This window comes from Botrytis sinoallii (genome assembly GCF_014898435.1).
Source record: "Botrytis sinoallii strain Bc 23 chromosome Unknown BSIN_006, whole genome shotgun sequence".
Taxonomy (NCBI): Eukaryota; Fungi; Ascomycota; class Leotiomycetes; order Helotiales; family Sclerotiniaceae; genus Botrytis; species Botrytis sinoallii.
In genome coordinates, this window is record NW_024066033.1 from 960,807 (window position 1) to 983,279 (window position 22,473).

Here is a 22,473-nt window from a genome sequence, read left to right on the forward strand (position 1 = left end):
TATTTTATTAGAGCAAGGCGTAATCAAGTAATGTAAAGAAGTGAAAGGGACTTACTCTCCCTCGATATCATTTGTGCGAGTGAGACAATTCCTCTTTCCGTACCTACATTCTTCGAAAAATTCCATTGTTAGTAGCAACGGGAAATGCAAAATTTCACTCATTCCAGACTTTTCCATTATTGTTTCACGCGTCCATCTTTCTCTGATTGTCCAACGATTTTCTTTAATGAAAAATCGATTTCGTTTGGAGATTTTCATCAGTTTGAGACTTTGGCCCGAAGCTCGAGGATTGGCCTGAGCATCGGTGCCCATTTTTGGTCTGTGTAGCGCTTGCTTCATGAGGCTGCGCAAAATAGTTTTCCACATTAAATTTGAATTCCTTTGAGATATTGGCAAGCGCGATGGAACTGGGTCCATTTTTATGTCGTCGTTGAGTTACGATCTTATGTTTAAGAATTCGTTCGTCGCTTTGAAAAGACCTGTCCTGTGCTATACTTCTACTTTGTACACGTTGTTATTAGTTACTCACCCTCGGTTTCTTTCACTATCGGGAATATTTCAAAAACGCCATCACGGTACAAAGAAAAAAATAAGCCATATATCTGACGGTATTTTCAAACCTTTTACCCCTCACTTCGATCTCGAGACAACCCAGAAATATCGAATAAACAATCGCGGTCACTCAAAATCATCAAAAATGGATGACATCGAAATTATCTCCGGCTTCTTCGTCGTCAACTCTGGAGTATTATTGTTCGTTGCTTTTCTGATCATTGTGTCAGTTCTACTCAAGATTTGGACGACTCTTAGAGCATTACCTACTCTAAAGGATTTGGAAATGCAGAGGGCTGCTGAGTGGGCTTGAGGTTGAGGCGCATTTTGAGCGACTCCTTCTAGAATATGAATGCTCGTTGCCTTTTATCAGCTTGTTTGCAAGATCTTCGATTCCAATATCCTGTTGGTCTTTCTGGATTTCAGGTTCTGGACGAGGGCGCAGTTCGCCTAGCCTTTTGTGTCGCCGATGAGTTTCAGATCTCTATCCAAGATGTCTGGTGCGGGGTAGCAACGATTCATTAGATATGTTTTGTCCACCTCAATCTTCGGTCGAAACTAATGTCCTCAACAAATGGACTTGCAGCGCTGTACTGCCGCGAATGAGATAGGACTGGTCTAGACTCCGGTTATGGCAGTAAGGACCGCGAGATTCGAGACGAAAGCCTTCAACGATCCATAAGAATAGCCAGGTTGCTATTACATCAAATGCGTTCGGGCTCGGTCGTGATAGCGCGTAAGTTGGTCTTGGCTCACTATCCTTGTTCTGGATTTTGACGGACTTAGTAGGGGAATGTTTCGCATATCGTCATGACAGCAAACATCTCTTCGCGCCGCCACATTATTTTACTCTTGCCGCAGGTCCTCCATATGAATTTTCTTTTCGACGCGAAAGTGAACAATCAATTGAGCGACCGATTGAACTGGTGCGGTTACAACTGGAAAATCACAAAAATTTGGCCAAATTACTACAGACATGAAGATGATGTATCAAGGTTGTGTCTATCTCAAACGTACGCAACCATAACACAAACTTCAAATTTAGCAAGGAAGAAGTGTCCGCTATACGATCAAGTACTTCACAAGAGAGTATTGAGAAGCCCACTACCATAATCAAATGTTGATAAGTTTTCCTCACGCGGATCACTTCCAACTCTTCTGCTCGACAAACACCACAGATGTGTTTGAAATCAGGGCTTGTGCGGATTGTAGAGTTACAGAAGATAGGGCAAGGAAATGCTGCCTTTGAGGTTGGGATGTGCAGTCCTTGCTTAAGACATTAACCTCCTCGGGAGGAGTCGCGGATGGCATAAAAACCTAGGGTCTCTTGATGGATAGGAAAGGGTGCGAGTAGCACGGAGAAATAGGGATGGCTTGATACTATACTCAGTATACAGTATAAGAGGTAGCAGATGAACCCCAATTTACAACAGACTGTTAGCTAGACCTTTTCTTTTGTCAAAATAGAGAAATAAAAAAATATCATAAATCAATTAGGCGTTATACGCTTCTTATACTTTCACACTATGTATGGTATTACTCTCTCACTCTTCGTATGTTTTCCTCTTGTACATTGCAGTACTGATCACAAAGCTAAACAGTACGTAGTGATAAGATCAGAACCAATATATCTATCTATCCTAGGCTCTATTTTCGATGACCATCCATCTTAGCTAGAAACTCTCACATCATCTCTCTGCTCCATCATTTGATAAGTAGGTAGTCACCTATACTCAACATCTAACATCCAACATCCAACATCTTTCAACCATTCAAAACAACATTTTCCACTCCATAAACTCCATCTAATCCATAATCCACCATCCATCATCCATCATCCATCATTCATCTTCTTCATCATTTCACACCCCATTTTCATCCACAAGCACAATAGCATATAAATTCTTCCGCGTCTGAATCCGTAAGATATAAGTCCGCATTATCTACGCTTTTGGATTTATGATATGAGGAGCTGAATTTGAGTTAGGTATGATGATTTTTTGAGATGGAATACTTGTGATTTTTTCTCACTGTCTCTTCTTTTTTCAAAGCGAAGATATATATCGGTTTGAGGATAGTGAATTGATTGTGTATCTCTGCTGAGATTTAAGATAGTATATTTTAGGGATTCAGGAAATGAAATCTGGAGTTTCTAGATACCATGTTAACGGAGTTGTGAATTATAATTTATAGCTCTATGGATATTGACGATGACGAAATCGTATCGATTTGGTTAATGCGTTGTGAATACATATCCCCTCCTTCTCATTTCGCAAAGCTTGGGTTACTATTTGTTTTGTTATATTCATTTTTTTATGATGCTCATCAGTCAGTACCTATCTTTCTATATTAGTCCAGCTTATAATCTATTCAGCTAAGAATGTAAACATACCGACATGTTTCTGAATATAAGAGTGCAATGATTAGATTTCCTCTGCAGGGGTAGACTGATAAACAAAAACGAAGACTTCAAATAACCTTACAGTATCGGAGTCTTTGGCTAAAATTGAGGAATGGTGATTAGGTCGATAGACTTGGCTACTCGAAAATATTTAGGGATGCAGAAAGAACCACCGAAACGTATTTATTGAGAGCTCATACGATTTGCAAAGGTATGTTTTGTGTCTTCTGGATATCTTATACGCAAAAAGGGATAAATAGATGATCGAGAACGAACGAATATGATACTTGTCAATATCCGGATCCTATCTCACAATTGGAGACAATAACTACAGTCTAAATTGATCGATCTAGCCCGCGTGTGTATGATGAATTTGTGTGCGAGTATTTAGTCGATTAATGTGCATTCATAACATCATCTCCAGGCCCGCGGGACAACCATCTATTGTTGATTTTCTGCCCTGAGACCAAAGATTGAGCATTCGATAGGAATGCAAAACGAATGGACAAATATAAGCAAGCTCTGCTTTTAAATCCTATCATGTTACCATCTTGTCTTTACTAGATGACGAATTATTGCCGGAGCCATATTTAACCATGATAGATACGTATCCCTACTTGTACAAGATGATACCTACAACTTTCCCACGCCATTGCGCCAAACCCTTACATTATCACGCATATCAAAGACTCCCCTGAACCGAGCAATTAATTATCTTCCACCCACTGCTCGAGTCGCTCCATCAAATCAGCTTTCTTTCCCGCACCGTTCAACCCCTTCGCCAATAACCAATCCTTCAGATCAGCCACCTTGAATTTTTCCAATCCTCCATTCGACACCAAATTGCTCAACTCCTCTTTATCCATCTCTCCTAGTTTCTTAGCCGAACTTTTTACCAATATCTTTTTCTTCCTCGGTACCTCAGGCTCATCGATTCCCTCATCACGCTCTCTTTTCAACGCATTTCCTTTTTCACTGCACCATTTCTCGTATTCAGAAGCTAAAGTTTGTCCCCAGTCGCTAATATATGCTCCACATCTCTTCTCTATCTGTCTGTACTTGGGTACTGTTTTATCTTCTGGGGTGTCAGGAACATCTTCTTCTAGCGCCATAGCTTGGAGAATTCTGTAGTGCCATTGTAGACTTGGGTTTGGGTAGTTCCTTGGATCGTATTGAGCTTTTGGTAATTGTAGTTGTTGTACAACGACGCGCATATTGTCGATGAGTTCATCTGGTGCAACGATAGGAGCTGGCGCTGTTACACTTCTGAGGTCATCAGCAAAAGGCATAGGATAGAGCCATAGACCGGCGGGAAAAATCTGCTGATTTGTGGCAGGATCTAATTTTTCAGCTGAGGGTAGGATAGCGACAATGCTGGGATTGGCATTTTTGCGAGCGATGTACCATCCTAATCCCATTTTCTTATCTTTGAGAAGTTTTTCCCATAGAGCAGAGAAAACCCGAGTCGAGCCAACATAGTCGGCTTCACTTGGATATATAAATGTTGATTTATGGACAGATGCCCAGAAGGGTAACATAGATTGAGGCTTGAAACCAATGATGCGAAGTCCTGAGTGTCCGAAATCCTTCAGTTGCTTTTGCTCGTCCGGAGTAAAAAGAACTTGTGAGCCGCCAAATTGATAGGCCTTCTTGATTTCTACCTTCTGAATAACACGAGCTGTGTCTTCGGCCATTTGTGTCGTTTCTAACGTTGGCTTTTCTGGGACTTCTCCTCCCATCCAAACGAATGTACGTCTAGCTGGAGTTTGTTTATGGAGAACGTTGTATCCATTCACAGATATTGTGAGATTAGGTCCTATTTCGAATGGTAGATTGGAGAATAGAGATCTTTTGGCTGCTTGCTTCGAGTTTACGTCCAAGATAAGATTGTTTAAAAGAGACAAACCATCACTATTAGATTTGAGACTATTCGGACCAATATTTGGTGGATCTTCCGCGAGCGGGTCACGATAAATAATATCCTATCCTCCAGTTAGCTGAAAGTAACGAAAGTGGAGGGGACTTGGTTATCTAAACATACATCATAGAACTTAGTGCGATCAAACTCATGGTCACGAGTCGATATTGGAAACAGTTCAATGACAACGCCAATATCATAAAGATCCTTAGCTCGAACTGCAGCCAATGATTTTTGAGACTTATCTCCAGAATGTGGATCATCTTTGTCGGTTATAATGAACAATCTTCTTGATCCGAAATTTGGCGCTCTTGTTGTGAATATTTGATTGGCACAGAATAACAAATTATTCATGTCTAAAGTTTCCTCCGTGGGAATCAATATTTTGTTCGCTTCCTCTTCATCTTCGACAATCTCCTTTAATGCCTTGACATCCTGTGCAGATGGTATATCAAGATCTGTGAGAAGATGGCAGTGAGGATACACCGAGGTGTCCAAGCCGCTTTGGTCTTTGAACTTTGTTTCTTCTGTGCCATATAACATGATACCCATCATATCCTTCGGGCTGGAGATAATGCGCTGTTGCATAATCATGTGTGCGCACTTAAGAGCCGCAAGCGTAGGACTATCTGTATCGGCTTTCTTTGAATCGGAAGGTGGTGGAGGAGTAAGCATCGACTCGCTAACATCAATGACGAACAGAACTGCATCTTTTTGTGTGCGATAGTCCTAATGGTAGATGTTAGGGTCGATTGGATCTGGAAGGAGGTATAAGAAACCTACAATCTCATCGGCTTCCTCCTCTTCTTCCTCTTCGTCTTCTTCGCGCTTCCACTTTTCTGAATCTGCCATGTTTGTTTATCTCGTTCGAAAGTAAAGGGAATGAAATGAGGATATAGACTCTAGATCAATGAGTTCCTACACATCAGAATCTTGACAGTAAATGGATGTTGATTGGAAATACACTACAGTAAAGAATGATGATATGTGAGGATATGTAATGGGGATGTGGGTGGGGACGATGGAAATGCTCAAACGATCAGGCAGACGCGTTGAACCGCGGAAGTGGAGTAGCCATCAGATACGCTAGAGTGCGTTGACACGTGATAACCCCATTCCAAATGTCTCCACACTGATTGGCTTAAAGACATCGGCATCTCAAGAGGTCCGTCGATCCAAGCATCATGTTAATCCTTGTTCATATTCTAGCAATCGGATGAGAGGGAAAGTTGTCTTTACAAATTATAATATATCTCCGCTGAGAAAAGATAAAATCTTACAAAATTAATTCTATGAGTTTGATGCTCAATCTGTCCATTGAGTGATAATCGTCTTCCTCTTCTGTCTGAATACCTCAAGATGTCTTTCAGAACTCCAAAAGCTGTAGGCCAGCTTACAAAACGAGCTTCACAAGCTACCATTTCTCGCCTCACCAGTAATACTTCTCCTGCGACAACATCGTTATTGCAGAGGAACAGCGCAGACCAATCCAGATCTTTTGCGACTCCGGTACCGCCGGTAACACAAGATGCAACGGGACGGAGGGGACCAACGGCAATGGTGCTCATGAATATGGGTGGCCCTCAGACTACAGATGAAGTTGGGGATTTCTTGAGTAGATTATTTGTATGTTACTCGTAACCCCGCCACCATCCTCACCTCTGACAATTTCCCTTACAGGCAGATGCCGATTTGATTCCTCTTGGACGCTTTCAAAACTATGTTGGCCCTCTGATTTCGAAACGTCGCACGCCAAAGATTCAAAAACAATACGCTGCCATTGGTGGCGGTTCCCCAATTCGAAAATGGTCAGAATATCAAGCCGAAGAGATGTGCAAGCTATTGGATAAGATGTCGCCTGAAACTGCTCCGCATAAACCTTACGTAGCATTTAGATATGCAAACCCACTCACTGAAGAAATGTATAACAAGTTATTGGCAGATGGGTTTGGTGGCGGAAAAGGTGGAAGAGCCGTGGCATTCACACAATACCCTCAATACAGTTGTTCGACTACCGGAAGTAGCTTGAACGAATTATGGAAGTGGAGACAAAGGCTTGAGGGAAAGGCAGCAGGAAGTCCAAATGGTAGCGATGGAACAATCGATTGGAGTGTAATTGATAGATGGCCAGCTCACCCAGGTCTTGTTGAAGCTATTGCACAAAACATCGAAGCTACTTTGGCGACATACCCCGAGAAGGATAGGAAAGACGTCGTGTTACTGTTCTCAGCCCATAGTTTACCAATGTCGGTGGTTAATAGAGGTACGTCTGTCGAAGTTGTGAAAGGAGTAGGTCGCTAACTCTTTTCAGGTGATCCATATCCAGCTGAGGTTGCTGCTACAGTCTACGCCGTGATGCAAAGATTAGGTCACTCTCATGCATATCGACTTTGCTGGCAATCACAAGTTGGACCTAGTGCATGGTTAGGAGCTCAAACAAGCGATACCGTGGAGGAGTATGTTAAGAAAGGTCAAACGAATCTCATACTTATTCCCGTCGCATTCACATCCGACCATATCGAAACACTTTATGAATTGGATGAAGAAGTCATTGGAGAGTCTGGCCACAAAGATACCATCAAGAGATCCGAAAGTTTGAATGGTTCTCCAGTATTCATCCAAGCACTAGCCGATATTGCTAAAGCTCACATGGATAGCGGGGTGGCTTGTAGTGTTCAAATGGGGCTAAGATGTCCTGGATGCAAGAGTGAGAAATGCGCCGAAACTAAGAAATTCTTTGCTGGACCCGAGAAAGCATTAGCCGTTTAAGGAAAGGGGGAGATGATGGTTATGAACATGTATTATAATAGATCAGTCAATTAGTGTACAGCCAATTATGAAGCGAATTTGAGCGGGATGCATATGTTCAGAAGTCCGCGTCGGTATCAGGGACAACATCATGCCGATTTTGGTCGCTAACCTAACTGATACACTCTGGCGGGTCACTACATGATGTGGGACTCTTTAGCCACCACTTACTCCGTACAGAGTAGCTCCTCAGACGTCACCATCTAGACAAGGCATCGGCTGGCGAAGAGGAACTAGTTGATGTGAAAATGAAACAGAGAAGAGTATAAATATAAGATTGATAGGTAGCTAGGTAGCTTTCAAAACCTAATAAGACAAACGATCAACCTATTGATTTTCCGAATATTGCTTCATTGATGAATGTATATATCTTCTATCTGATATAATCGCCCACCAACCCAACCGAACTGATACCTCGGTAGTATTGTACGGTTTACAGTTAATATATATGTACGATATGTGCGATGTGAACAATGGATGCAGCATGTGTGTTGGTATTGGTAGATACCTACATCCATGGATGCCTTTTGAGTGTGGCTTTGAGCATACCTACCTACCGAGTTATCTAGATAGTGATGAAGTCATCGAATAAAGATGTCCATCACAGAACACACACACGGAGTATCGAATCCCCATCCCGAATAAACATTTTTGATGTCTTGAACCAATCGGACAGTGGGAACCGCGATTATCAATCAAGAAATCTCCTTTTATTGCATTCCTTCCATTCTTGAAACAATGTGTTGTAGTAAGATTACTTGGTAAGTATGTACGATAGGTATTCGAACTATCAATTTGCTGGGGGTTTGATATGTATGTTATGTTGGAAGTCGCCTTTGGTTATGTTTCCGTACCGAGTTCATATTGCTAATATATCAGTTCATGTCGTCATGTATGATCTGCCTTGCGATAATTCGGGTGTGGGCGATAGATAGACAGCATCGGCTTCCTTTTATTCTCGAACTTCATTCTTTCATTACAGCAAGGAACAGAGTTCGAGACCTTGAGAATCACTATTTGATTGACAACCGTGCGAAGAACCTTAAAAGAAGTTATTATCGTGGATTATCTCCTCTACCAGTCGACCTATCGCCCAACGCGCACAAACAGAGCCAGGCCTGCCCACTTTTCTGCTTAACTATCTTTCTATCTTGGGCAAGCTGGATTAGATGTTAAGCTTGGGTTTGCTTCACTCTCATTTCTAATCAATTATTCCTTTTGGTATTTAACATAGAATCTCCTTCAGCCTCTGCCAGTATTTACATTACTGGCACGAGAAATCACTGTCAACAAATTATCCTACCTGGTTGCACCGACGTCACTGTAACTCAATGCCACAATCGAACTTATACTGAGTGGCGATACAACGATAAGATGACGATGAGAATGGAGAACGAACATGCAGACCAACGGCCAGAGGAGCCAATGACCATTTGGGGCGCGATGACTGCTTTGAGGAGGCATACGAGAGTTCGCAAATCGATTTTAACACCGGAGTCTGAGACAGCTCCATTACTGGGCAATGAGAGGGCACACGAGGGGCAAAGTAGTGGAGGGAGTGAGGAGACATCGTGGGAGGGGCATGGAGATTTTGCGGGGTTAACGTGGTGGCATAAACCATCTGTATGTTCTATACCATCTCTCTTGGCTCAATATATACTAATATGTTTGTCCTCAGGTATACTGGCTCTTGTTTCCATTCTTCCTACTAGCTCTCGCAGTTGGTGGAATCATCGTCCCAAAACTCAATCTTATCCTCGCTCTCGTATGTCGATCGTATCTCGCAGAGAGATTCTCCCAAGATCCAAACTTCCTTTTCGCACCTGTGTTACTCGGATCCGACAATCCGCAATGCAGGATTCCTGAAGTACAATCGCTGGTCACCAAGTTCATGTTGGCTATCACAGTCATTACTGGAATCATCAGCGCCATTATGTCCCCAGTACTTGGGGCTTGGTCTGATCGATATGGAAGAAAGAAGATTCTAGTGATTTCAAGTTTTGGTAGTTTCTTGACAGAAATTGTTACCATTCTTGCTGGAAAATATCCAGATATTGTTTCATACAAGTGGCTGCTGGCCGGTGCCGTGTTTGACGGTCTTTGCGGTTCTTTCATTGCGGGAATGGCACTCACTCATGCATATGCCGCAGACTGTACCGCTCCTCCTAAAAGGGCGGTAGCTTTTGCCTATTTCCACGCCTGTTTGTTTTCTGGAATCGCATTTGGTCCTCTGCTTGCTGCAGCATTACTTCGCTTAACCGATAGCCTGCTCACGGTATTTTATGTCGCTCTCGGCATACATACTTTCTTTATTCTTTTCTTACTCTTCGTAGTACCTGAGTCACTTACTCAAAAACGTCAAGAGATTGCTCGTGAGAAGCATGCTGTTGAAGGTCTGCTTACAGCCAATCAAACTTGGTTGGGATCACTGATAAGCAAAAATCCTCTTTCAACTCTCAAAGTTTTGTGGCCCACCGGTGGCGGAAATACCAAACACGTCCGCGCAAATCTTGTTCTACTTGCAACTGTCGATACTATCATCTTTGGCGTTGCCATGGGGGTCATGACTGTTATCATTTACTACTCAGGCTTTCAATTTGGATGGAAGACTTCCGAAACAAGTCTATACATGTCAGTGGTCAACAGTACTCGAGTTTTTACACTTGTCGTTATCCTCCCTATTTTCAATTACCTCGCCCGGACTATACCTCGTAGAAGACAGCGCAGAGAATCGGGGCTTGTCATTCCAGAAAATCACTCTGGCGCTGATTCAACAGATCTGATTGTTATTCGAATTTCTATTATTTGCGAGATTATTGGATACTTAGGATTCACAGTAGCCCGTAGTGGCCCGCTTTTTGTGGTATCTGGAATCATGGCTTCGATGGGTGGTGTAGGTTCTCCAACATTACAATCAGCATTAACCAAGCACGTACCCCACGATCAAATTGGTCAACTTTTAGGGGCTACTGGTTTATTACACGCGTTGGCAAGAGTTGTTTGCCCTACCATTTTTAATCTAATTTACGCTCAAACTGTTGGCACCTATACCCAGACAGTCTTTTTGGTTTTAACGGCGTGTTTTGTGTTGGCTTTTACTTTCAGTTGGTTTATTCGACCTAATGGTATGTTTCTTCCTGCTCAACTCCAAATATATGGTTACTGATATGCTATAGTTTCTCTTGAATCCCAAACTCCAAAACGACCAAGCTTACCAGAAATCATGGATAGTGTAGATGTTCGCAATGACGAACAAGTTGTTGGTGTTTAATTTAGTGTTCTTGTCTCAGGTACATAATGTCTAACAGATATTTTTGGCACATTCTTTAAGTCGCTCATGAGATACCTCGTGGTTGGATACACGATTTTCTTTTGTAAGAGGTGGTCTGGCATGCTGGCGTTGGGGGTTAAGATGGTTGACAGCACACGTAGCGAAAGATGCGCGTATTGCATCTAGACCGGGATACAGTACAATCACGCATACATGAGCGATTATTTTTCGATGGGATTTTTATAATCAGTTTGCATGAGCCATGGTATGGCATGCCAGAGTTGCATAGAAACATAACAGATAAGTAGTTGTATGAAGGCTGGCGGGCTTTGTGCTTCTTATATTGGTGTCTAGGGATGCGTAGAATCCATACACACACACACACACACACATATATATATATATGATATCTAATTTAAATATCATCATGATTTTGCTCGCGCGTTTCAGTAATCGTCATACAGTCGTATCTTCCTCTCCGATGTCAAATCTCCAGCATAAGCCTCGGGGTAATCAGCACTGTAAGCAATGATCCTTCTTTCAGGGATGCGTGGAACGGTTAGTAAGCTCTCTTTTCCCGAGTTTTACATTCATTGAATGGATTGAGGGATTGTTCGTTCAGTAGGTATATTTCGGTATGTAATGTGAAATATGTAAACGTTGGGATGAATAGGATATATGTATTATATCTGGATGTGATATTTTGTTTGTGGAGTTTTGAGATTGGGGGGGGGGGGGGGGGGATTTTTGTGTGTTGGGGATGAGGAGGTGAGGAGGTGATTACGAGGTATTAATTTGGTGTGTTTTGAGGTGGGTGGTGTGGTGTGGAAATGCTATTTTTAGCTGGGTAGGCTCTGCATCAGCGAAATAACAGGCGGGAATTAATCAACATTCGAAAGAACTTTCATAACTAAGATCTCTTTTTATTATAATATTAAATAATAAAACCATTTAATATCAATACAAAAAAAACTCAAATTTTTATTTGTTTTTTAAAATTTCAATATTTAATTTGAAATGTATTTATAATCTATTAAAAAAGTCATTTGAAAAGGTACTCAATTTCCGCCTGTTTTTTCGCTTACATAGAGGTAGGATACTAGGTAGGTATAATGTGATGTGATGTGCACCGCCACGAATGGTATCCCTGGTCTGAAGTGGTTTTAGGTAGGTAATCATATAGAGGGAAGAAGGGAAGAAGGGAAGATGAGGTTTCAGGAGGGAGATTGTAGGAAGGGAGTTAGGAGTGGAGTTGGATGGGATGGGATGAGATGGAAGGGGATGGGATTAAAGATAGGTAAGGTTAGTGATGGGAATGCATGCTGAGCCTTGAGAATCCTGCGGCTTCCTGATGGGGAATTTTGAGGTGGAGGGTTTGGTGGGGGGGAATACAAGTGCATGGTGATTGAATAGGGTTTGAGGCGATGGGGTTTGAGGGGATGTGGTTTTGATGTATGGTATGGTATATGGTATGGCGAAGTTGTGAGGGGGTTGGTGAGATGGAGGAGGGGGTTATGAGGTGTGTGGTATGGGGGAGGTGATGGCGTGCGAGATGATGTGGGAGATGGTAGGAATGAATGATTTGTGGCGGAGAGGTTAAGAGAGAGGATGGATGGTAGCTAAGAGTCTGTAGGTAGGTAGGGTCCCTAGGTAGGTAGGACAAAATTATCTCATTTTTCGTCGCTGAGGAAATGGAAATGGTAAGGAAAGAATGAGGATTTCCGGAATACACGAAGGGAAATTGAGATTCGACATGCTGGGAAGATGGATGATTGTTTGACTTATGGGATGCGATGATATGCTAATGGAAGGAGATATGCCCCGTTTGTTCAGGAAATTATGGTTTCTGATCCTATGGGTGAGGTTACACTCTTGCTGACGGGTGATGGGAGGGAAGAGTATGTAGGCATGGATGTATGATAAGTATATCATATGTTTTATTTCTTCTATCCACTTTTTCTTTTGTTTTCCTTGAGAATTCTTCGTTATTGATTTTTGTGGTTTATCTTTTTGTGGTGATTTTGAAGTTTTCAGTTTTTTTTACGTCGCAAAAGCAATTTGTCGCTCTTTACTAAGTTGTGGTATTCATTCGTTATTTTTTCTTCGTACACTCTTTTTGTGGAAAGCTTTTTTATCTTTTGAAGTTCTGAGAGATATTAAAGATTTAAATATATTTACTTGGACGTGTTTTTTTGCCTCTTATTTCATTCTGCATAAAGAGGTCTTGAGGGTCAGATTCAATTATTTCAAGATGCGTCTTACAATGGGAGAAGCAGCAGCATTATTGCTGATTGCTTTACCGAATTTGGTAAGATACAGTTTTTGTCTTTTCTCTGATATCAACTTGTATATTTTCTTCCAAAAATGATTCTAACACCCATAACCCCAGATCTCAGCACTCCCGGTCAACACGGGGGCTAATCTAGAACAACTGGTTCCGCTCACTTCAGTAGGTAAGAGAGCAGCAGAGTTGGAGATATTGGTTCCGGTCACGCAGTTCAAGCGAGACGCGGAGTCTCTTACTTCGTGGACGTTAGATCAGGAGAAGAGATCTAATGGAGAGGTGGAAGTGTTGGTGCCAGTTGTGGGGAGGGATTTGGAGAAGCTTGTTCCTGTTATATCTGGCCATTCAAAGAGAGAATTGGAGAAACTAGTTCCGGTCACTCCTAGAAATGTTGGGGAATTGGAGGAAAGAAAAACCATTCCTCCCATGGATCAATTAGATCCTGGATCGATGGCTCCGGATGCTATTACAACTGTAGAGAAGAGAAAGACGATTCCTCCTGCTGATCAACTAGACCCTGGATCTGTCTCTCCAGACTCTGTAAGTTCCTCCTCTGATATCAACTCAGATATTAATCTCATTACTGACAAAATGAAGATCAAAAACAACGAAAAAAGACAAGAGTACGCTCACACAGCAACTGTCATAGCAACAGTTTTAGAAACCGTCACTGGTGGTGTCGGTATTCCAGGATATCCCGCCACAGCGATTAGTGAGATTACAAGTGTACATGTTTCAACCGTCACTCATCTTCCTTCTACCGTTACCGCCGTCGTAACAGCAGGTGCATCATCCAGCATCGATACGACCTGTACAGAAAGTACCACCTCTACTGGTATAGGAAGCGTCGTTACCACTACTCCTCTATCCTCAAGCACAAAAGCTGCTATCGCAACCACAACCCCTACAGGCGTCAAAACAAGAGTAACAAGCGTGCCAATTATCTCCAATGGAGGTACTAGCACAAATGAAAGTTCCAAAGCAAGTGGAACAATCGCCTCTAAAGTCGCCCCATCTGGTTCCGGAAAAGCAACATCGGAAACTGGAGCATTTGGAACGGCCAAAAATGGCACCCATCCTGTTGCAACTGGAAGTTTCCGTCTTTCGGGCACAGGCGATGTTAGTTCAAAGACGAGCATTACTTCTACGAAACCATCGGCTTCAGGCTCGCTTACGACGATTGTGGATTCGAGCACGACAAGAATCTATACTACCGTCAACGCAAGTGGGAGTGGGAGCGGATCTTCCTCCAAAGCTACTGCCAGTGCTAAGTCGAGTATTAAAGCAACTAATGGAGGCACCAGTACCTCAGTCGTTGCAGCAGGACCCACTGAGGTTAAATCTTCAAGCAGCAGTGGTGTGAAACTTATCTCTACATCTACATCCACATCCGCTATTAGATCTTCCACACACCCTGCTTCGGTGACTTCTTCGAGTAAAGGCGCAAGTGTGACGTCGAGCGCTCATACTTCGATTGCAACGAGTGCGAAAGCTACACCTTCGAGTGTGAAAGCGTCGAGCACACTTGCAACTTCAGTCAAGCCTTCGAGTACCAAGGCGGCGGCGCCGGCGATGACGAGTAAGATTGTTTACTCGGGGGTGCAGAAGGTAGAGCCTTTCAAGGTTTGAGTGGGGTGAGGATACAAAATGATGGTAGGAGGTTGCCGGAGAAAAAGAAAGAGGGGGGGAGACGTGAGATGAGTTTGGATCGGGAGTCAGCAAGTGGGTGTTTTAGCTGTTTAAATTCTTCATGTTCGTTTTTTATACCTATGTATTGATATCCCCAAATGAGGTTTATCTAACCCATCTTTACTACTATTTTGAAGTCTTGATATTCTTTGTGCGTGTCCTTTCCCGAGAAATTTATTGCGTCATTTGCGCATTTAGCGATACTATGGCGAGTTGTTGGGCTCACTTCAGATATATGGTCCATAACATTCTCTTTTCTAACTAAGCGGTACTACCTGCTTAGAAAAAGCCATGGATGGGTAGTATGTTTATATTTCCCCATCACCCCTCTTTAGGACGACCATTCAAAGCACGAAACAGTATGTCTCAACCATTGGATCATTAGGCATGCAATTTGCAGAATTTCTGGGGACGTGAAGGATATTAAGATACTCTCCTAATTTGTAGCGTTCACCGAGCGACAAGCAGCTTCAAAAGCTGTAATACCTGGTGCTGGCTCTTGTCTTAAAAAATTTTATCGGGAAGACGTAGATTTTGAGGGTATGTCTTGTGGAGCGAATTATGAATGATGAAATCAGATCAAGAACTAGGCCGACTCGGCGACGGTATAATGGGTGAATGAGATAGGGTATGGAAGGTGGGATGATAGAGCGATGCATCGAACGATGAGATTGACAAGTTGTGTAAGACGAAAGGAATGTCGTGAAATTCGAAAAATGAAGAGCGGGACATATCAATTTCCAAAGGGCAATAGGTACAAGCTATAGTGGCTGTTATGCTTCAACTCTTCGGCTTGAATTTTCAATTGATTCGAGCGGGCGAGGTGACTGCCAAAAGATCTATCTACCTTCGAGATCGGCGCAGAGTGAATATTTTTATCCGAAGTAGACCATCATACATCGGTTCAAAAAATCTTCCTCCATAATCCCCTGAATACAGCCATCGCCAGTCAGATTATAATGATCATCGACTCTGCGAACAATGACCAATATTGACCACCCGAGACAGATGCAAATTATGTCTCCTAATTCAGCGTGCCGCAGAACGATTCTCGTATGTCCACAATCTGAAATCAGCAGGCGACAATCAAGATCTAGCCACTTAGTGAGACAAAGTTTGTGCTGTTCTGAATCCACTGGATTCGAGAAATTCTCCCAGAGCCATAAAATGGAGAGAGTGTCAAAGGGAAGCATAAGAACTCGACGGCGACTTTGACAAGAGGTTCACATCGCGTGACATTCGATTGACCTACAGCCAGGGAGTTAAGCTTCATTTATTCAACAAGAAACGTTTATTAATGAGATGACTGAGTCTATGAGTTGTAATCTTCTCTGGAGACTCCCATTGATACAGATTGTTATATCTTGGACTTTCTTAAAGATAAAATTCAAAACAGAAGAGGATTAGATCAACCAGAGAACAAATGCTGACTAAGTACAAAGCTCGATCGGGGAAAATAACTTCCGAGCGGTGTGACTTTTTCACCGGCATTAATTTTTGGGCTAGTGTTTTCAACGATAGGTTAATCTTTCTTTTTCGCAAAGTTCAAATTTACATTCAATCTCACTCATCAACTTTTTATCTTCACTCTCACCAGTCTATCCTTCACTATGCCTATTTCAAAGAAAGACAGAGTGCGTATATCTTGATCATTGGCAACACTTAAAGAGCAATTATTAATTTGGCATACAGATCGCTCGTGAGCACAAGAAGGCCGATAAGGAAGGCACCCGCGCCCCGGTCAAGGCAAATGGTCTTCCAGTTAAACCAGCCGCACCAAAGTCAAAAGTACGTCTCCAACTTAGATATTTCTTGCGACTTTCCTCAGAATCCATACCGTTCTTTCATTGTATTCGAGGCTAACTCCACCAATAGTGCGAGTTCTGCAAGATGGAATTGGTCAACACAAACAAGGCACAATTGATAAGCCATGCTACAAAGCACGAAGACAAGGGATGGACCAAGGAGAAGTGCTGGCCAAATGATTTCACTGCTTAAGAGACTGGACAAATGAGACTACAGTATGGCGGAACATGATACCATGAATTGTTGGGGAGTAAGGCGAAATCAGTCATCCTGAGGGCATTGCATATTCCGATGAAGGGTCTTTGGGGATGGGGGGCATATTTTACGAAGCCGACTATTGGGTTTCCGAAATAGCAATTATGAATGATCGTCCCCTCACAATACACTTTCACTTTTATTCCTGGTGAGTATGAAGCGTTGTAGGTAGGTGGGTGTCACTCTTTTCCAACTTTATGTAAATTTTCCTGGTCACTTCGTTTTTATTGTCTTCCAAGACTTATCATGAAACCCTCAGGGGCTTTGTAACCCGGGCTCTAGATCCGAAATTTCATTTCTGAGCCTGACTATTCACCAGTTGGAAACAAGGAAGCTCAGAAAGGCATGTCTTCTCACATTCCCGAGTATGCTATCCAATGTTTCATCTGCTTGCCCGTCTCATGATGAATACTTGGCCCGGTATTGTATGTCCAAGACATCAGGATCGATTTATAGGAGGGTTGAAGGATTCTGACACAAACAGCTCACTCAAGGTATGGACTACGTGGAATGGCCTGATTTATCCATACATACAGGATTGGTCAGAATGAACGATGAAACTAGTAGATTGATCTGATATCCAAGATGTCCGAATTAGAAAGGTCCAGCAGGCTCTTTCACCGTGACATTCAGTGTAACTAGCGATCATCAAACGAAGTTGTGTTACCCACCATATCTCTTGGCCCTTTCCTGACGTGTACAAGAACGTTCAAGACATACTACCCAAAAACCGTGAAGAAATATCTACCGACGATCGCTTAATTCAGGATTGGATATTCAGCTTCATGTCATATTACAAATACTTATATTACTTACATTGCTAAAACCGATAATATGTAGAACTTGTCGATCTTGGATCAAGGACTGCGTTACAAGATGATATTAATAGACTTCACTAGTGATTTGCTGTCTAAGAAACTTAACATATTCCAAAGATAAAGAAATTAGCTACATTGTGTTGTATAATCTGATGAGCTCCCTGAAGGCTACTTCTCTAAGAAATAATAGCCAAGAACAATCTCCTGCACGGACTTTCGGGTGATTGTCGGCCCGAAGATGCCTTCAGAACCAAACTCAACTACAATTGCTCTTCTCAACACCTCAGGAAATCTACACATTCTTATTTGTACAATGACAATCCAAAGACACTTGATCCACCCATCAGCTCTATCAAATCCAGTTATGGTGGTTCGAAGGCTTCAGTTATAGAACTAGTGGCTATATCTACACTTTCCCTAGCCTTTGAACATTTGATTTTTGATATTTCCCTCCTGCAATTGTGGATAGAAAGTCAAAATAGTTGATGTGGCCCTGATAATATATCAGAGTACCATTCTTTGCTATGAGTCGTGTATCAGGATTAGTCGCCACGAAGAGGAAAGCGAGTGAAAGGCCCATGTAGAGGGGAGAGACAACGGCACCCAGAACAAAGTGTAGGTGCTTCACTTTCCAACCAGTGTAGAGTTGATGATGAATTTTCAACGGGTGACTTCTGAAGAAGTCTTCATGCAAACATCTGGTCCTTGTCATCTGAATGATCCATTCCAAGTTACTCTGTTTTGAGGTTTGATTGTTTGAGGTGATGCGAACGACTGGACATGATCCAAGGATCCGATAGATTCAGCATCTTCGTCTTTCTCGGGATCATACTCTCGCTCAATGATATTCGAATCAACCTGATATATTGTCTCGTGATCTTTTGGTCTTACAGTAGACTCCATTCTTCTCCCCCTACGTTCTTCGGACATTCGGGGAAAACGATCCCTTCGGGAAGCACGTTCAGCAGGGGATGTGATTTGGGGTCGGTAATATGGATTCGGGTCGACTTGCGGAGGTACATCGAAACCGTATGATTGCGGGGGATCAGGTACTTCGTATAAACGCTGAGAGGGTGGCGGTCGACTGCGATGTCGATCTGGAACACCACGAGCGATGATAGATGTATAGCCAGAAGAACGAGCATACGGTGGCTGGCTATGTTGCCGAACTTCTGAACGATAGGGGAAATGGATCCTCGTGGGGGCTGGTTGTGGCGTCATTGATCTAATAAAGGGAAAGGTTGCTGCCCTAGCGGGTTGCGGCGTCATTGAGCGACCTGGTTGCGTGGAGCTTGGGCGCACAATTTCTTGAGGAACATCGTTTTCAGAGAAGTGTCTATTTAGTGGTAGCCGTTCCGCAGCACTTCTTCCATATGATCTAGGATCTGATTGCCCATCATGCGTTCCGTTGAGGTTTACCGACCGATTGGTACGACGTAGGGAATCTCTAGACATAGACCTCTCTTGAGATGGCGTTGGTAGCCGGGGTGTGTGGTCGTCAAGCGCGCCATTTACCTTATCGTCCTTGGAATTTAGATCCGCTAGTTGCGAAAGGAGTCGATCTGCTATTACGTTAGTTTGAAGTCTCCAAGTGCTGTTTAACAATCAAACTTCATACCCTCCGGATCTTCTGTTCTCAATCTTTTGCCCATTAAACGCTGGAACTCGAGAGTCTCTTCTAAGGCGTCCGCTAGAGTAACGGTTAGCGATAAAGTATGATAAAAGAGCATGCGATGCCCGGGAACTCACCAATAGTGCGCAGCTCAGCCGCCACATCTCTGCCATTTGAACCGAATCTTTTCGCCATCATGTTATTGAACTGTTCTTTTTTTTTTTCTCCTTTGGAAGAAAGTACAGGAGCCATGTTGTCAATTTTGCCTCGAAAAGCCATATTCTCAAGCATATAAATTTGGAGCTCTGAAGAATAACTTTTCTTCACTGAGATGATGGCCGAATTTATATGTAAAGCATCCTCCAGAAACCCTCGGGTATTTTCCGAATACAACCTCTCACCCGGCTTATTTCGCACGTACACGCCCGCTGCTGTACAGGTTTGGTACACGTTGGTCGACTTGTTGATACCGGGATATTGCCACGCTCTTTATGAGGATTGGTTCGACCGCACCAATAAGATGCTATTGGCAATTAGCATATTATCATGCAGGAACATGATCGACGTTCGCTGGAGCATTAGTTTTCTTGGCTTTAATAATGAAAACATCTCCTGGAAAGGTCGCACAAATTCTCTGAAGGCATTACAAATCGCATTGTCGTCTATTTAGGGAGGTTATATCGTAAAGTCATGCGTATACCAATGTTGGTTGACATTATACAATGGAAGATTTGGATATGAAAGTCTCCCCAGATGCTGGAAGTTATTCACCGATCTCTTGGTCAAGTCGTTACTTGGCAAGGCTGGATTGATTATTGATTTGATCAATCATGTGACCTTAATTCATCTGCTTCAATGGATATAGAATTTGGCGATGTGGAAATTTACTCTACAATCATCGATTTCGACCAGAATCAACTGTCTTGCTAATAACTTGTTGATTATTCTTTCTATCCATCCTGTCACAGCCAGAATCAAGGAAACTTGCCGCTACGTTGCTTCCCCTTGAAACGTTTCTCCTATCTCAACTACAATTTGGAGTTTAGACAGGGTAAAGATGGATCATTCTGCACTTACATTTCGCCCCAAGGAAAGCTCTTCTGGTGAGTAGCTATTTATTTGCTATCAACGTACTCTAGTGTGTCTTAATAACTAACCCTTTGAAGTCCCTCACAGACAGACATCGAATGCTACTCAGCCACGATTGCCTGAAATCGATGAATATACCACCTTGGCAGTCGGAACCTCTAGCACAGTCAAACAATCTATCGGTACCTCAAGCGTTGTTGGCGCAAACTGTGGAGCCTCTGCCTACGCCGTAGATTCCACTGGCGCACTCTTATCGTCTCTCACGCTGAGCCCACTAGAATTTACCAAAGCATTATCTGGACAACCAATCTCGGTCAGAATACCTTTTACCAACGCTATCTGTAAATCTTGGTGTGAATATACAACGCAGTATTTAACCTACGATCCTACAATAGGCATGCAAGTCTTACCGATCCCAATAGGTCTATTGGCTGAATTTATCGTCCAAGAAGGCATCAAAGCGGATACGCCCCTACAGCAGCTCGCTAATGTCTATTTGGTTAAATACTCTTGCTATGAAGAAGGATCTCGTGAATCTGGAGTTGTGAAAATGGTTTGGGAGTTCATTCAGAGACGTTTACATCAATGAGGAGTAGTTGAGCTTGTGAAGTCGGGTTTTGGTTGATTAGACGGCAGAAATATGGTGGAGAGTACAATTGATCAATGTAGAAGGGGAGTTGGGGGATTATCTGGGTGCTGGATGGGTTGATTGGGCGTGAGAGGATCTTCGTGAATTCTTGTGGATGGTATCTATTGAGATATTTTATGCTCTATGGAGAGACCGGCTGGTGTCAGTCAAATTAGGTTAGGAATGCAAGATATGAGATCTGGTATCTCTCTCAAATAAGCAATTTTGACAAATTTCATCTAGTGTTGTCAGTGAACTACCTCTTTATGATACCCAGCCAGTTTATAACTTATGGTCATCGTCGTCTAAATTCGTGGATAAAATCACTCTTTATGATGTTTAGGATTGGATTTGAACAGCTGTCGTCCTGGCTTCAGGTTGATGGTCTGGTTATTGGTATTTATTTATTTGGAGAGATACTTTCTGTCAAGGTCGTTTGGAGATTGAGTGATTTACACATGAGGATCTTTGAGTGATGTAGATATGTTACGCTCAACGATAGATTTTTGATAGTTAAATGGCTTGGTTTGTTTTTAGACAGGAGATCTAGATATCTCTAGGTGAATAAATATTTAGTAATTTATGTAAATCTATAACTCGAATTCGCACCTTCAGAAGATGGTTTCTCAATTGGATCGGAGAAAAAGATACAAATACATTTGGTTGGATAGTACTTAGATATTTACGGAACTGAAACCATTCAAAGTGATGCAGATTTGCCGGGAGCAAAAAATCATACAATTCTAAAACTCAAGGCAGGTCCTCTAATTATTCTGCTAGCTCAAGATACTTCACACTGGCGGATTCTTGCTAGCTTATAGATATTCTAGCAATGGATGAACAAAATATACTTCATCCAATCCGAATATTCTTATAGCTCGTACTCTCCTGCTCTGTAGATGCGGTCCACTTGGCCGTTGCTCAGCCTCTCCCTTGGGGATTTGTTCATAGTAACGATTGAACTTCAATCGACCATGATAATTATTGTTATGTAGTCAGCTTGCGTGCTTGGCTTTCGGATATTCATGTTACTCTGATCTTACTCAAATTTCCTGTGTTATAGGCCATGCTTTGAGACCCTTTTATTGTCAATGGCGGCTATAAGATACAAAGTACTAATGTGGTGTTTTAAGCATGTCTAGTTTGAATAGATGCATCACCGCTCTCTCTATAGAACATCTCGCTCGCCAATACCTACTCGTTACTTTATTTTCATTGGCATCACTATCTTCGTAGTTTCTGAACAATTGAGGATTTAATCTCACGATATATCAGAGCTTGTCATAGAAAAGACGGTATTTTTACTTAATGTAGAATTGGGTAAGAAGCTGAATGTGGAGGA

At 42.4% G+C, this 22,473-nt stretch overlaps 7 protein-coding genes across 7 annotated transcripts; 5 read left to right on the forward strand and 2 right to left on the reverse strand.

Annotated features, from left to right (window-relative positions):
• Positions 1-3,363: 3,363 nt before the first annotated feature.
• On the reverse strand, positions 3,364-5,879 carry EAF02_004080 (uncharacterized protein). Its single transcript, XM_038900128.1, has 4 exons — positions 5,841-5,879; positions 5,655-5,773; positions 4,995-5,600; positions 3,364-4,935 (listed from the first exon to the last, which is right to left on the reverse strand). Exons 2-4 carry the CDS (start codon positions 5,721-5,723, stop codon positions 3,661-3,663), a joined length of 1,950 nt encoding a protein of 649 aa, XP_038759835.1. The 5' UTR covers positions 5,724-5,773; positions 5,841-5,879; the 3' UTR covers positions 3,364-3,660.
• Positions 5,880-6,230: 351 nt separating this feature from the next.
• Positions 6,231-7,640, forward strand: EAF02_004081 (uncharacterized protein; the record flags this gene model as incomplete). The annotated part of the gene is made up of 3 exons (XM_038900129.1): positions 6,231-6,497; positions 6,552-7,134; positions 7,183-7,640. The coding sequence occupies 3 exons, from the start codon at positions 6,231-6,233 to the stop codon at positions 7,638-7,640; spliced, it is 1,308 nt and encodes a 435-aa protein (XP_038759836.1).
• Positions 7,641-9,053: 1,413 nt separating this feature from the next.
• Positions 9,054-10,950, forward strand: EAF02_004082 (uncharacterized protein; the record flags this gene model as incomplete). Its single annotated transcript, XM_038900130.1, has 3 exons — positions 9,054-9,302; positions 9,358-10,804; positions 10,856-10,950. The coding sequence occupies 3 exons, from the start codon at positions 9,054-9,056 to the stop codon at positions 10,948-10,950; spliced, it is 1,791 nt and encodes a 596-aa protein (XP_038759837.1).
• A 1,862-nt stretch (positions 10,951-12,812) lies between these two features.
• Positions 12,813-15,079, forward strand: EAF02_004083 (uncharacterized protein). Its single transcript, XM_038900131.1, has 3 exons — positions 12,813-13,258; positions 13,340-13,774; positions 13,832-15,079. Exons 1-3 carry the CDS (start codon positions 13,202-13,204, stop codon positions 14,861-14,863), a joined length of 1,524 nt encoding a protein of 507 aa, XP_038759838.1. The 5' UTR covers positions 12,813-13,201; the 3' UTR covers positions 14,864-15,079.
• A 1,454-nt stretch (positions 15,080-16,533) lies between these two features.
• On the forward strand, positions 16,534-16,921 carry EAF02_004084 (uncharacterized protein; the record flags this gene model as incomplete). Its single annotated transcript, XM_038900132.1, has 3 exons — positions 16,534-16,557; positions 16,616-16,711; positions 16,799-16,921. The coding sequence occupies 3 exons, from the start codon at positions 16,534-16,536 to the stop codon at positions 16,919-16,921; spliced, it is 243 nt and encodes an 80-aa protein (XP_038759839.1).
• Positions 16,922-18,510: 1,589 nt separating this feature from the next.
• On the reverse strand, positions 18,511-19,693 carry EAF02_004085 (uncharacterized protein; the record flags this gene model as incomplete). The annotated part of the gene is made up of 3 exons (XM_038900133.1): positions 18,511-19,364; positions 19,421-19,492; positions 19,552-19,693. 3 exons carry the CDS (start codon positions 19,691-19,693, stop codon positions 18,511-18,513), a joined length of 1,068 nt encoding a protein of 355 aa, XP_038759840.1.
• Positions 19,694-20,471: 778 nt separating this feature from the next.
• On the forward strand, positions 20,472-21,092 carry EAF02_004086 (uncharacterized protein; the record flags this gene model as incomplete). Its single annotated transcript, XM_038900134.1, has 2 exons — positions 20,472-20,517; positions 20,581-21,092. The coding sequence occupies 2 exons, from the start codon at positions 20,472-20,474 to the stop codon at positions 21,090-21,092; spliced, it is 558 nt and encodes a 185-aa protein (XP_038759841.1).
• Positions 21,093-22,473: the final 1,381 nt, after the last annotated feature.